The sequence below is a fragment of the Haemorhous mexicanus genome, chromosome 12 (genome assembly GCF_027477595.1).
Source record: "Haemorhous mexicanus isolate bHaeMex1 chromosome 12, bHaeMex1.pri, whole genome shotgun sequence".
NCBI lineage: Eukaryota > Metazoa > Chordata > Aves > Passeriformes > Fringillidae > Haemorhous > Haemorhous mexicanus.
Genome location: NC_082352.1, coordinates 13,425,223 through 13,438,579, shown reverse-complemented (window position 1 = coordinate 13,438,579; position 13,357 = coordinate 13,425,223). Strand labels below are relative to the sequence as shown.

Below are 13,357 nucleotides of genomic sequence, written 5' to 3'. Positions count from 1 at the left end.
TGGTTTTTTGTGAAAGGGCATTTAGAAACTGGCAGTAGAGAAAAATAAAACCCTGACAGGTCAAGTCATGCAACTGCTTTTGCCACCTTCTCAATGATTATTTTAGTCTGGCAGACTAGGCCTTATCATTGTGAAGCTTCCTGGTCTTTTCTTTACAATACTGTGTAAAGTATGTGTCACTGTGCCTATTTGTTCCGCTTTCATTTATCCTCACTAATCTGTCTTTTAGTTACTTTCATATATGTCTTTTGTTTGTATTTCTCTCTAAATTCTGGATTTCATCCCTTTAGTTATTTAAGAAAACACAATGGCTTGCACAAAAGGCTCATTCAGCATGCTCAAGCAGTGAAACTGTCTCTGTCTGGCCTAATCCTCTTCCAGAAGGAAAGCAGTAGCCTGAATAGTGTCCTCCATGTTCTTAATACTTTTTAATTTTTTTTTTTTTTTTTTTAGTAAAGACAACATTAACCTTTTGGAGAAGAACAAAGTAAAACCAGTCAGTAGAATATCTGCTCCAGTTTAGTCACAGTGTTTTTTCTTGGCTGTGACGCAAAAGTTTGGACATCCGTTTATTGCTTTTATTCTGTTTTTTCCTGAGCTTGTGTGGGAGCATTGAGTGTTTAAGGTTTTGTTCCATGGATCATCTCTGATGTTTTAGATGATCAATAGGATTGGGAGCTTGTTCTCTGGACCTCTGCTCATATCTGAGTCGGGGAGTAGAATGTTCAGGGATCTCTGCTGGAGATGTTTAGATAAACTGTATAGTTGACGTGGTGGTTGCAAATAGAATTATCTGGTTTGGAAGAGAACTGGTTGCATTCAGAAATAAAATACCTTAATTGTTGAAAGATAATGAAGACTGAGAAGCAATGAAACAAGTGAAGAGGAAACATTAACCTACTTGGAAAACAGCTTGAATACCTCAAAATTTGAGATTAATTAGGGACTGAGGCAAATAAATTATTCTCTGTTGCAGAGTATTTAGCTCCCTCTTTGAGCAATGTTCCTTGCAAATCAATCTTGCATGATGAAAACTAACACCATAGCTACTGGCCAGGACCAAAGACTTGATAACTAAGGATGTGGAGCACTGTGTGCATGTCACAGGATGGTGCTTGCCCAGGGGACTTCGTGCCTGAGGATGTGAAGTGTCCCCGGGTGAAGCTGGGGCAGGAATTCCCCAGAGTAGCTTCCCGAGGTCGCATCCGCTCCCTCCCCAAGCTGATGGAGAAAACGCGCTCTCCCCGTGCAAGTAAGTCTCTTGGAAGCTGTGCTGTTGCTCACTGGCAGAGGGAATATAAGAAAGTTTTTCTGCACTGTGCTGCAGTCTGGTGTGTTTTGTCAAAGTACAGTTGTGGTTGTTGTTGAGGAAATGGTCATTTGCTGGAGGTTTTACTCCTGGGATGGAAACGCAATATGAGAAGAGAGAAAGTGAGAGGAATGCTTTGATTTAGAACATGTCTGTAAAGAAGGGACTGCACTGAACATGCAGCTGTGGTGAAGGTGATTTTTGGCTGTCATTTATTTAGCTGTATTTAAGTTAGCAATGTAGTCTTGAATGAGCACATGTCTCTGCAGCACCAGTTCTGCTTATTCCATCCTCGTGGAACAAGGATGGCACTGTGAAGAACTTGCATATAAACCTACACTCCTTCACTTCCTGTGGAAAGTGTGCAGTGTTTGAGAGAGACTTTAAAGTGGCACTTCAGTAGATCAGCAGGAAAGTTCACTTTATTTTTGCATTGTCTGCAGTAATTCATATGTATGTTATTTCAGGACAATGGAGCTGGTGCTGTGAATGTGGTAAAAAGCCAGTTGTACTTCTCTATCATCTGAACCATCGAGAAGGAAATGTGCCCTAGCAATTGCAAAATCAATACTATATTTCCAGTCACTAGTTCTACTGAATTTTCTATTCAGTTTGGGCTTCCTGTGTGCAGGATGGTGTATAAAGCCAGCATGCCAAGGGGTCAAATGGGAAGGACAGTCTAATGGGAAGGGTCTGAGTGATGATTGAACATATAAATGGAGAATGAGAGAGAAGATGGAAGCTCTTTATAGAGAGAGAGAGAGAGAGAGAGATCTTCTGAACAGATCAATTGTGAAAAATTCACTGGTGGTAAAATGAAGATGCATCTAATAATAACAATCAAGCTAAAGATTCATTTTAAATCACTGGCCTTTGTCAGGCTCAAGGAGATGGTATGAAGAGACCTTTCTTAACTAAGGAGAGGTTATGTGGATTGTGATAACAAGGGTATTTAGAAAGAGCAGAAGAATGATTAGCTTGTTTAAAAAACTGAGATTGAATGTATGAATGTACCTTGGCCACAGCAGGATTCTGTACATAAAATGGTTGAGAGTTTCTCCAAGTGTTAAGTAAAAGAGCACCCATTATGCTGACTTGAGACAGTGATATGGTAGGGTTCCAAATGGAAGGAGGAAAACTAAGGCAGCAAAGAATTGCTTTAAAAATCACTCAGTGATTGAAAAAAAAAAAAAACAACCCAAAAAAAACCCCCTCAGGCTGATATTTCAAACATTGTCACCAGAGTCAGTATATAGGGTTTCCTATATAGTGTAGAATACAGGAATTGAGGAAACAAACCAAAGTTGCTCATGACCTTGCTGTGTTTAATAAATGTAATGGAGACGATACTGCAGAGACCAGAGTCTTGAAGAATCAAGCAGACAGTATTTCTGTTGATGTCATAATTTGCACCATCATTTGTGTCCAATTTAATGAGTAAAAGGTGTGTGGTAGATAACTCCATTTCCTCAGCAAAAATTGTAAATGTACTTTAACCACAACAGGATGGGGGGACTGCAGCACACGCTGCAGCAAAATTGATCTGGTATATTCCAGGATAGGCATAACAAATACAGCAAGCAAGCAGTTTTTGCAGATTTTAACCTTTGCTTAAGTTGATAACTGTTTGATTTTGATGCTGTGTTGTTAAGCTTACTGATGTTTTTCTAGTAATGTAAAAAATTCTACAATTACAGCAGAGTGAGCATCTCTTATGTGTAGGTGGGGTCAGCAAATAAGCTGAGCCCCCTTGTTCAAGGCAGCTGCTCATTAACATTTTGGGGTTGGTTGTCAGAGCTGTGAGAAGGGCACCAGGCACTTAAACACAATAGGCTGCTCTTTTCATATATTTTTGGTCAGCTAAGTATTTACTTACAGAAGCTTAAAAATCCCTCTGTTCTTTGTGAATATTGTTTTTCCAACAGTTTTGTTCAAAGCACCTGTCAGCAATTTCCAGAAAATTGTGCTGCTTTCCATGCATGCCTTCCCCTCAGTAAGAGTAGGACTGAATGTGCTCATAATTTTTTTACTTAGAACAATTACTTTTGTAACAGTGTGGTTTGTGCTGATCACTATGTGTAGGGGAGGACTTTCCACTTTGCCTGTTAGGTTAACTTTGTAAGTTGATGCAAATTTCAAAATGCAGAGAGATTTTCACTTGAACTGTATTACAATAATTTAGTGTAGCCTTATTGAATTGATTACTATAATCATTGGACAGATGCACCCAAAAGTCCAGATGTTTAATTTCTTGCTTTTGGTATATTCATTGTAGAGTATTTTAACTTGTAGTATTTTCATTTGGGATAATAATGTCTTTTTTTTCATTTTTAATTTCTGTAGTGGTTACATCCTTTGTAAATAGAAAAAGGTATTCCTTGGATTAATCCTTTCTTAAGGAGATGCTCTTGGAAATAATTCATTTGTATTGGCTGGGAGAGCAGGGAGTGAAGAGGTACAGGCAAAAGAGAAAAATTTTTGTTTGTTAAGCAGAGGGTAATGGGAGACATAGGTCCGAGAACTTATTTTGGAGATGGAAATCAGTTTAATTTTTTTCCCCCTCAGAAGTTGTTTTAAACTATAGTGCCCTTGCTGGTTTTTTTTCTTTTTTTCTTTCTTCTTTTTTTTTCTTTTTGTTACTATTTGCTACAGAAAACTCAACTCTACTCATTTTCCAGGTTCTTTTTTTTTTTTTTTTTTTTTAACCTTGTTCATTGCATATGGGAATGCTCTGATTTTAGTGTGTATTAGGTTTTAATATAGGAGTATAAGAGGAGCCTGAAGTATGCACAGCTTAAATGTTCAGAGCACAGTGAGGGGGTTGAATGTCCTGGGATTGGTGGGCATAGTGAATAACAAACAGCATTTAAGAACTGAAAATGTGCTTTGGGGGCTGTTTTGTATTGCCATTACAGAATCTGGTCTTTGAAGTGTTCATTCTTACTAAATGTATCTCACTGGGCTGGACACAGCTCAAAGGCTGCTGGTACCATTAGCAGCCATTTCTAAATGCACAGGAGCTGTCCCAGTGCTTGTCACTGTTCTGAATAAAAACAGTTACAGGAGTGAGCACACACAAGGCAGATAGAGCATTGTAGCTGTGACCCTACTTGTAAATTTTATTTTGAGGTGACTTTTTATTCTATTTTAATGAAACAGAGGAGTAGAAATAGAAATAACTCTGCCTTGAGAGTAACACCTTTGATATTGCTAACATTGCATGACTTGAGATACTAAAAAGAAACATATTCAATTAACCAAATGAATTTTTTCACTATGGATTCTTCAAGGTTACAGCATCATTTTCTGCTTATCAAAACCTGCTTCTTTTTTTCTCTACAGGTCATGGCAACCATAAAGAAAACAGTCCTTTCCTGAACAGTTCAGAAGCTGGCAAGGGAGGTGATTACTATGACAGAAATCTGGCCTTGTTTGAGGTAATTTCTAGCTGGTTTTTGTACTTCTGATGTGATTTGTGATCTTCCATGATGGGAGGGATTGAGCACATCTTTCTCCCCCACGTGCCTTTTTGTGGGTGTCCATCTGTTGTCAGGGGCACTGGTAGGCAGGGAGATCCTGTGTGGTGGCAGAGCTCAGGTGTGGTGACAGCTGGGTCTGTGAGGCAGAGTTATAGCTCTGTACAGCTGTAAACATCTGGAATTAAGGAGGGGCAGACACTCCTGCTGGAGGCCTTTTCCATGAGCACCAGGTGTGCAGGCTCTTCTGTGGCACAAAGCAGAGGGAGGATCCACCAGGGTCCCAAAGGCCGTGCTGCTCTCCTGAGCAGGAGGTCCATGTTGTCTCAGCCCCTTTCTGAAGGAACTGTAATCAGGTCAGATCACAGGAAGGAGTAAGAAAAGGGGTGCTTGGCTCATGTCATCCCTTTAGGGGTGACCCCGTTTGGGGTCCATTTCTGCATCATGCACACAGCACATCATGCTGCTGATCCCACCTGAAGCTGTTCAAGGTGATACCTAAAGATAAAGCTGCAGACAGTGGAATCTTTCTCAATTGGTTTTTATTTCCTGTGTGGAAAGTTGTTTCTCTTCACCAGACAGTTGTTTCTCCTTATCAGACATGCAAGACTTTCATTTTAAAGAGAAAGGGAAAGGGGATGATTTTGGTCTGGGGCTTTTTTCCTCCCCCCTGCCCCCAAACCAGAAACAAAACTGGATGGGATGAGTGTAAAGGTGGGAGGCCTTCCATACATGTGGCTTTTGGGAATTTTGTCTAGATCCACATGAATTAGATAACATAGTTTGGAAAATGTAGTAAACTCATCAGAGTGCATGCATGTCTACAATAAGCAGAGTTTAATCACTAAATCTCTGATTTGTTTGGCAGCGTGACCTTTTTAAAAGTATATCTGTTGATGTAAGTTGACATTAGAGATACATGCAAGCTACAAATTCATTTTCTCACAGTTCCAAGGCTCAGACTTCATTGCTGTAATTATGCTTTTCAGCACCTAAGGAGAATGATTGACATGGTGCAATGATTTTGGCCTTTTCCTTTCAGAAGATTAAACCCTCTCACCAGTGGTTGAGGCACAGTGAAATATTCTGTCATCTCCTGGATGATTTTTCTGGTGTGTTCCCTGGTAGCCTCAGGCATGCCCAGGAAGGTGTGATCCCAGCCACTCTTCAGAAGTGCTGTGAACTGCAGAACTTGACTTGTTGTTTTCTTCCACAGGAGGAACTTGATATACGACCAAAAGTGTCATCTCTGCTTGGCAAGTTGGTCAACTACACAAATCTTACTCAAGGTGTCAAGGAACATGAAGAAGCAGAAAGTACTGATGGATCGAAGAAGAAAGTATCAAAAGTAAGTAAAGATTCTCTCCATGGCCAGAAGTGATGAATGGGATGACTCCTTGTGGGATTTCTGGGGAACTGGCCTCCCTTCTGCTTGTTCTTAACCTCTCTCAGGAGCCATGACAATGGTGCAAAGAAATGCCATGGAAGCTGTAGGGACCCAGCTGTTCCTGGGAGTTGGGGCAGATGTGGTGGGTAAAACTGCCCTGCAGTGCAATTCCCTGTGCTTGGTGTGCATTTAGATAAGAAGGCTTTTAGTGGGCCACAAATGAAAACTCAACAACCCCTCAGCTTTTTCCTAGTGCTGCCCAGTGGTATCTGACACATCTCTACAAGGCTGGAAGGTAATGACACAGGGTCTGCAGGAGACAGCACCTGTCTGGAGTGGAGGGTGGAGCTCAGATTGGACACCCTGGGGCAGCTCAGGAGTCATTCTGGTGTCAGGCACTTAGGCAACTGAATTTTGCCCCAAAGCATCTGCATTTAGATGGCAGGCCCTGGAATGGCTGCAGCAGGTGAGGTTGGGTTGTTGGGAGTTGATTTCTGTCTGTCAGGAGGGCAGTGTTTAACTGCTCCTCTCCCCTGTGGCAGAGCCACAGGTGCTTTGGTTACTGCTGCACCTGCAAGGGTGTGCTTGCATTTTATGGCTTGCAGGCCTGTCAGTTTGTTTACAAGTTCTGTCAAAAGAAAGGTTTCCAAAAAAGCTGAGATAGCCCTTGAATTCTGCAGGTTTTCTGGCATTGCCCTACGAAGTATCAGCCATTCCAAGAAAGAGATGGCAGTGATAATGTTGCAAACCAATAGTGCTCTCAGGAGCAAGCGTGTTACCCCATGTTGAATGCCCTTACTCACACTCTGCAGTTTTACACTTGGGATAACAAAATTCTTTTGTCAATGTGAAGCTTAAAATTCAATTTTATTTGAGACCACATCAACTAAAAGTGCTGCAATATTGTGGTTAATTTTACATCATGACAGGACTGAGCTAAGGTCACCTGGGTGAAGTAGCTGCATTCTGGTCCTATAAGCTGAAATTAAAAAAGTAATTTAAATGTTTTAATTATGATTTTCTTTTGTGTGGTACTTGCTGTTATAGTAATGACTGAGTCTTGTCCAAAGCTTTTACCTTCACAGTACTAACAAGGAATGTCAGCACAACAAGGAATCTCTGGTTTAGCATGCTTTTGGTGGGAATAATGTCAGGCATCAGCTGCTAATACGGTATTATTGCATAATCTAAAATAATTTTCATCCTCTTTCTATCAGAAGCAGATTGATTATTTCCATGGCAAAAGTTGAATGGTGGAGGATACAATAGATACAGCTGTTGTGATTTTGAGGAAGTTCTGATCACTTTTACTCTTTATTTCCTTATTAATTGCCTGACCAGAATAGCAGGGTAAGCTAGTCCCTTGCTTCCCTGATGGAAAAAGGATTGGGAGAATTTGGCAATGGGACTGTAGTATACAGTTGGTTAAAGCAAACATATATAAAACTTCACAGGGTAAAAATAGGTCAAATACCAGAAAACTGAGAACTTGTTTTCAATCCCTGGTAGAGTACCATGCATGGTATGGTGTTAATATTTCTGCATTTAGGTGTGATTCATGTTTGCATGTTTTCAAGCTGATAATGGCCATTAAAAAGGACTATTATCTTTATTAAAGCTTTGCTTCTGTGGCAAAATGGAGTTCAATTTTAATAACTGTGTTTTCCTGAAGTATGCTTTCCCATGTCCCAAAAATGTGTGTTCACAGACTTCTCAGATGTTTTTTGTAGGAAGGGTTTGGTGACCTTTCCAAAAGTGACAGTATCATGCTGTATTAATATCTCAGTGTTTTCTGTGTAAACACTGCAGTTTCCTTAGGCAAACCTTTGTCTGCATGTCTGTCTCTGGGATAAATTACATCAGCTGCAATATCATAACTGCAGCTTGAATTTCTTCTCCCTCTCTTGCCATGAGCAATATAAAATTTTAGCCATCATGCAGAATATAAGATGACTGAAAACCTTGGCCAATAATTATAACCATTAAACCCAGGAAGTTTAAAGGCAGTAACTGGACAAGGGTATGGATTGAAGGTGTTTAGAAACAGTGCAAACAGAATTCTTCTACATGCTTCTTTTTAGTCATCTTTGAAGTGTAAATCACTGTGCTGCTCTTCCCTTATCCTTCCCATTTGAGCATGAGAACAGGAGTCTGGCAGTCCATTCCAGCCCCTGCAGGTCTGTTTTTAATGGACAGACCCCTGCTAACCCTCCCCTGGTGGGTGCTGCACTGGGTGTGCTCAGCTGGTGTGACAAAGAGTGACCTGCCTGTCACTTGCTGGAGTTGGCATGTCGTAGGCAAGAGCTGGAGCAAGGCAGATGAGCAGGCTCTAGATCTGATATTTAAAAATGATCTGAGGAAAGAAATCCTGTCAGTAAGTGACTGTAATTCTCTGAGCAGGTAAGACAGGTCTCTCTCAGTGAGGACCTTTTGGGACCTAGCACAGCCCTGCCTGCCAAATCACATCCTTTCAAATTCATTTCAGTGCAAGGCATCTTGGTATGAACATATTATCTTGTTTCAGCCACCCCACTAAATACTTTTGGTGGTAGCATTCTCTGTTAGGCACACATCAGGTAAAATTGACACAACTCCAATGTAATAAGGTGGAAATTGGGTTGCTTTTTCTTTTCTAAACCCAGTTTTGCAGTAAAGCACTTAACAGTCACTGTGCTGTAGATATATTCCCTTCACATGATGGAAAAAATGAAATAGTTTTGGTTCATGTATCTTTAACAAGGCAGTTAATTTCTGTGCTGCTGTCTGTCCTCATGCTAGAGAGCAACCATGAGAGCTGTCCTTGCTGATCAATGTCCCTCAGCCCTGCAGCCAAGTGCTTTAATAACCCATCACACTGGCACAATGGAAATAGTGTCCTCCAGACTCAGATCAATATTTACATAAATTATGTGTCTGCAGCTGATGAGAGTGAGCAGAAACATGATCTACATCACTGAAGTTGAGACTGTTTTTGAGATTTTTCTGTCCCTTCTGGGTTGTTCTAAAATGGTCTTCAAAATGTCTTTTATTTCCTTTATGCAGCATGGGGTGTTACATTTTTTCATGTGGTTACTGTGGAGGCTGAACATAATAATACCCTTGTTTAAGATCACATTTTGTTGAAACTTCAGCACTGGTTTAGTATCACTTAGTGATGAAAAAAAGGATCAAGTCACTGCAGATTACTGGTGTTCAATATTTCTGTGAACAAGCTGCTTCAAGTAATGTTTGTAAATCGTTCTTTCTTATGAGTAATTTTCTTTTCCACAGGGTAAGATGATCCAGACTAAACTCTTAGGCCTGAGATGCACTTAGTAATACTTGCTTGGGCAGGCACTTGGGCATTTCCTAGGCTGCTCTGCTCTGCAGGGTCTCACAAGTGTACAACTAATGCACAATTTCTCTTCCTCTGTGGTTGAAGTGAGCTTGTAACTTGATAGACTTAAGAGGCCATTTGGGAGGGAGGGGAGAAGGTAATGGAACAGTGGAGCAGAGCTGCAGGGACCACGTAGGGCAGAAGGCAGGAGAGACTGAGCTGAAGTGGATTCTTATGCAAAGGAAGCAGGTGTTGGGAGGTGTGTAAAGGGCAGGCTGAAATCTCAGCTGCTTTCCTGGTGTGTGGAGGGCTGTCATGTAGAAAACACAAAAACCATGGTTCCATTTACTTCTGTGTAGGACCAACAGGATGGGCTTCTTTTCCCAGGTGCCAGTTTTGACAAACTCTTTAACTCCTTTATCCTGAGATACCCACATATCTGATAAATTCACTTGATAGGCTCAGAGATGTTGTGAGGGAGGGACTGATGGATGAATGGTAAGATAGATGATGATAAAATTATGTGGAATGTGTCCCTGAGAGGCCAAGGGTGCATTAGTGTGACAGTGGGGAGCCCCAGTGCTGGGCAAGGTCTGTTTAGTCCTTTCTGAGTTTATGTTTATGGGGTTAAAGACACAGTGTAAATCAGATGAAAGTGTTGGAATCAGAAGTATCTGCACCTTCCCTTCCTTGAAGAAACAAGTACACTGTAAATAATACTCCATGAAGATCTTTCTCAATTTTAGCACTGGAATAACTCAGTAAAAATTCCTTACCTTGCCCTCATCAGGACACTTATGTAACAAGTGTCATTTCTGTTACTGTGAGACAATTCATTTTGTCCTCATACATTGTCCTGGCAAAGCTGATCAGGTTAGATATTTAGGATGGTAATTTGTATAAAATGGCAGGTGATGGTTTAGGGGATTGATTTGTTTTGTTGCTGTGGCACTGGAACAGCTGAGGAACAGCTCTGGCCCGTGCTTGTAGGTCTCCTAGGGTAACTCCTGTGCAAACCCTCAGCACATGATTCTGTCATCTGCTTTCCTTCAGGAGGCTCACCTGAGCTGTGGTGTGTATGAGAAAAGTCTGGTTAATCTGTTTCAGCTTTAGTCAAGGATTTCAAAGCTGGCTTCAAAAAATTCAGTCAGCAGCTCCTGGCACTTCTCAGGAAGAGCAGCTCAGATCGTGTTCTTGGGCACTGTTCTGTTTCATGTCTGGCAGGGCAGGTTTCTAGTGCAGGTGAGGAAATTCTGGATTGTAACATGTAATTGCAAGTTGAAGCACTAAATTCCTTGGTTGCTTTTGACCTGGAGATCTCAAACATGTGATTCTTTAAGGGTTTTGCTTTGTGTAATGAAACACACTCTTGAATTACCTTATGTAAAGTTTTTGGCACACGTTTTATTGCTTGTCTTACATACTGTTGCTCTGGGTTCATGACTTCATTTGTCTATTAAGGTGCTATTTATTTTTGCACCTAGTTAATCCTGTGTGGAGTCAAATTTGAACAAGTTTTGTCATCTCCCTTTAATATCCTTCTCATCTGAATGATTATTCAAGGGCTTCTTTAAATGCTGTCTATCCAATGTGTTTTGGAATTCATGTTTATTTATAGAAGGGAGTATGAAACGGGATGAGCCTTTCAGAAGTCACACTCTATTCCCCCTCTGTTTCAGAATTCAGTATAATTTTAAGTGCAAAAGGAAACCTTAAAAAGCAGAAGCAATGGAATGTCTTGGCAGGAAACCACAGAGATTCTGGTCTCTGAAATGCTGCTGGTGCCAGGTGCACCAATGCAACAAACATTTTTATATTCCTTGGAATAAAGCCCTAAGTGGTGGCATTTTGATGCCTTTATTTTGGATGATTATTCTGCAGGATGCTGTGTTGAAGGCCAGTCATGTGCAGTTCCTGTGAAGTCATGTCATTTGTGTTTTCTCAGTCACTGACAAAAGCAATTCAGAGTCTGATGCTGACGTTGAACTTAAGAAAGGGTAGCACCATTAGTTTTATATGAAATATATAAAATGGAAGAAAATACATTATCCATGTCTCCAGATTGCTTCCAAATCTTTTCTAGTTGTTACATGACAAAAGTATGTTTTCCTTGAAACTAATTCATGAACTCTGGGCAGTAGGATAAGGATTTATCTTGAGGTCTGCAGCACTTGACATGTTTCATACTGAAAATTCTATGGGTCTACAGAAAACCAAATAAATGTATCTCCTGCTGTTACTATTTAGTGTTAAATATTGAGGTTAATTAGTTAAGTATGTGACAGGGACAGCATTTTGTTCAGGAATTCATGGTTTTGGAGCTTATGTTGTATTTTGTGGAAGTCCAGCAAAACAGTATTTGAATATGTCTACCTTAGGTTTCCCAGGTTTCTACCCTTAAAAAAAAAAATGAACTTCAAGGCCTTTTTGGTTACCTCTGCTTTGAATAATTTCAGTTAATGAATATCAACTATTTCTTTCCCAGTCACCCAGCATGGGCACCCTGATGGGGGTGTATTTGCCATGCATGCAGAACATCTTCGGGGTTATTCTCTTCCTTCGGCTGACTTGGATGGTGGGAATGGCTGGAGTTCTTCAGTCCTTCCTGATTGTGTTGCTTTGCTGCTGTTGTGTAAGTACTTGGGTACAATAATGCATGTGACAAAACCTCTGTGAAGCTACTGAGAAACTTGGGGAGGCAGCATTGTAGGTGCTTGTGTTAAGAAAAGTCAGATTTAAGCCAGGCACTTTTGCCATGTTTGTAGCTGCAGGATTTTTAATTTTTTTTTTTTTTTTTACTGTTACTTCTTAACTGGCAAACTGTAGTTTAAATACAGCCTTACAAATAGTGTTTGTTCAGCAAATAGCTGTTTTCCATGCCTGCCCCAGGTGTGGGCTGCCTGCTTTGCTGGACCAGCCTTGGTTGGAATCACAGCTCTGCAGATGGAGGAACACCTGCATTCCCTTATCTTGCTTTGTCTGCAGACACCCACAGTTGGACCTGATAAAGCAGGGGCCATCTCTCAAACAGAAGTCTCAACAGCTCAGTGATTAAATTCCTGCTGCCCTTGTTGTCTTTTAGATAGTGAGAGGCAGAATAAATAGAAATGCTGTATCATGTATGCAGAGGCAGCTTTATTTTATCAAGAAATAAGTTATGTTTTAAGGAATGTTGTTGACACAATTGCTTCCTTTTCCCTGTTTTCTCCAGACTATGTTGACAACCATATCAATGAGTGCAATTGCCACGAATGGTGTTGTTCCAGGTAAGTGTAGTTAGCAAGTGTCTCAGTTGTGTTAAAAAGGTAAAAAAAACCCCAAAACCTAAGTTGCTATAACTGTTGACATGGTTTTATTCTAGAGAAATTTGCTTAATCCAGAATACAAAGTCTGAATTAATATCTAATATTTCTTCTTGTTATCAATCAGGCTAAAGATCAATTTATTTGGTTTTTACCTGCGTGCTAGCAAAAAAGATACTTCAGTTGAACCTCAAAATAGCAGATACACTGTATCTAATTCTGTTGTATTCTTTTTGTGAATATTTAAACATTTATAGCAATAAATTATAATTTTGCTCTCACTTTTCTTGTTTCACAGCTGGTGGCTCCTATTTCATGATATCTAGGTCATTGGGCCCAGAGTTTGGTGGAGCTGTAGGGCTGTGTTTTTATTTGGGAACAACATTTGCAGGAGCCATGTATATCCTTGGTGCCATTGAGATTTTATTGGTGAGTAGTACCAGAGCAATCCTGCTTTAAAGACAAATAATATGTAGAAAGTGCCCCAGTACTCTTGTCCCATGTTTGCATACACATTTACAGGAAGAGAGTGGAAGGTCTCCAGTTCCTTGGTGCCCAGTTCTTTAC

The 13,357-nt window shown here is 40.5% G+C and overlaps 1 protein-coding gene across 2 annotated transcripts in view; it reads left to right on the top strand.

Annotated features, from left to right (window-relative positions):
- Positions 1–13,357, top strand: part of SLC12A4 (solute carrier family 12 member 4) — a 46,805-nt gene that overhangs the window by 15,481 nt on the left and 17,967 nt on the right. The window contains exons 2-7 of one of the 2 annotated variants that reach the window (XM_059857126.1): positions 977–1,252; positions 4,652–4,746; positions 6,002–6,133; positions 11,974–12,120; positions 12,700–12,754; positions 13,089–13,219. In XM_059857126.1, coding sequence (XP_059713109.1) covers positions 1,081–1,252; positions 4,652–4,746; positions 6,002–6,133; positions 11,974–12,120; positions 12,700–12,754; positions 13,089–13,219 — 732 coding nt within the window. In that variant the 5' untranslated portion in view covers positions 977–1,080. The remainder of the gene's footprint in view (positions 1–976; positions 1,253–4,651; positions 4,747–6,001; positions 6,134–11,973; positions 12,121–12,699; positions 12,755–13,088; positions 13,220–13,357) is intronic. The other variant, XM_059857125.1, reaches the window with a different exon arrangement.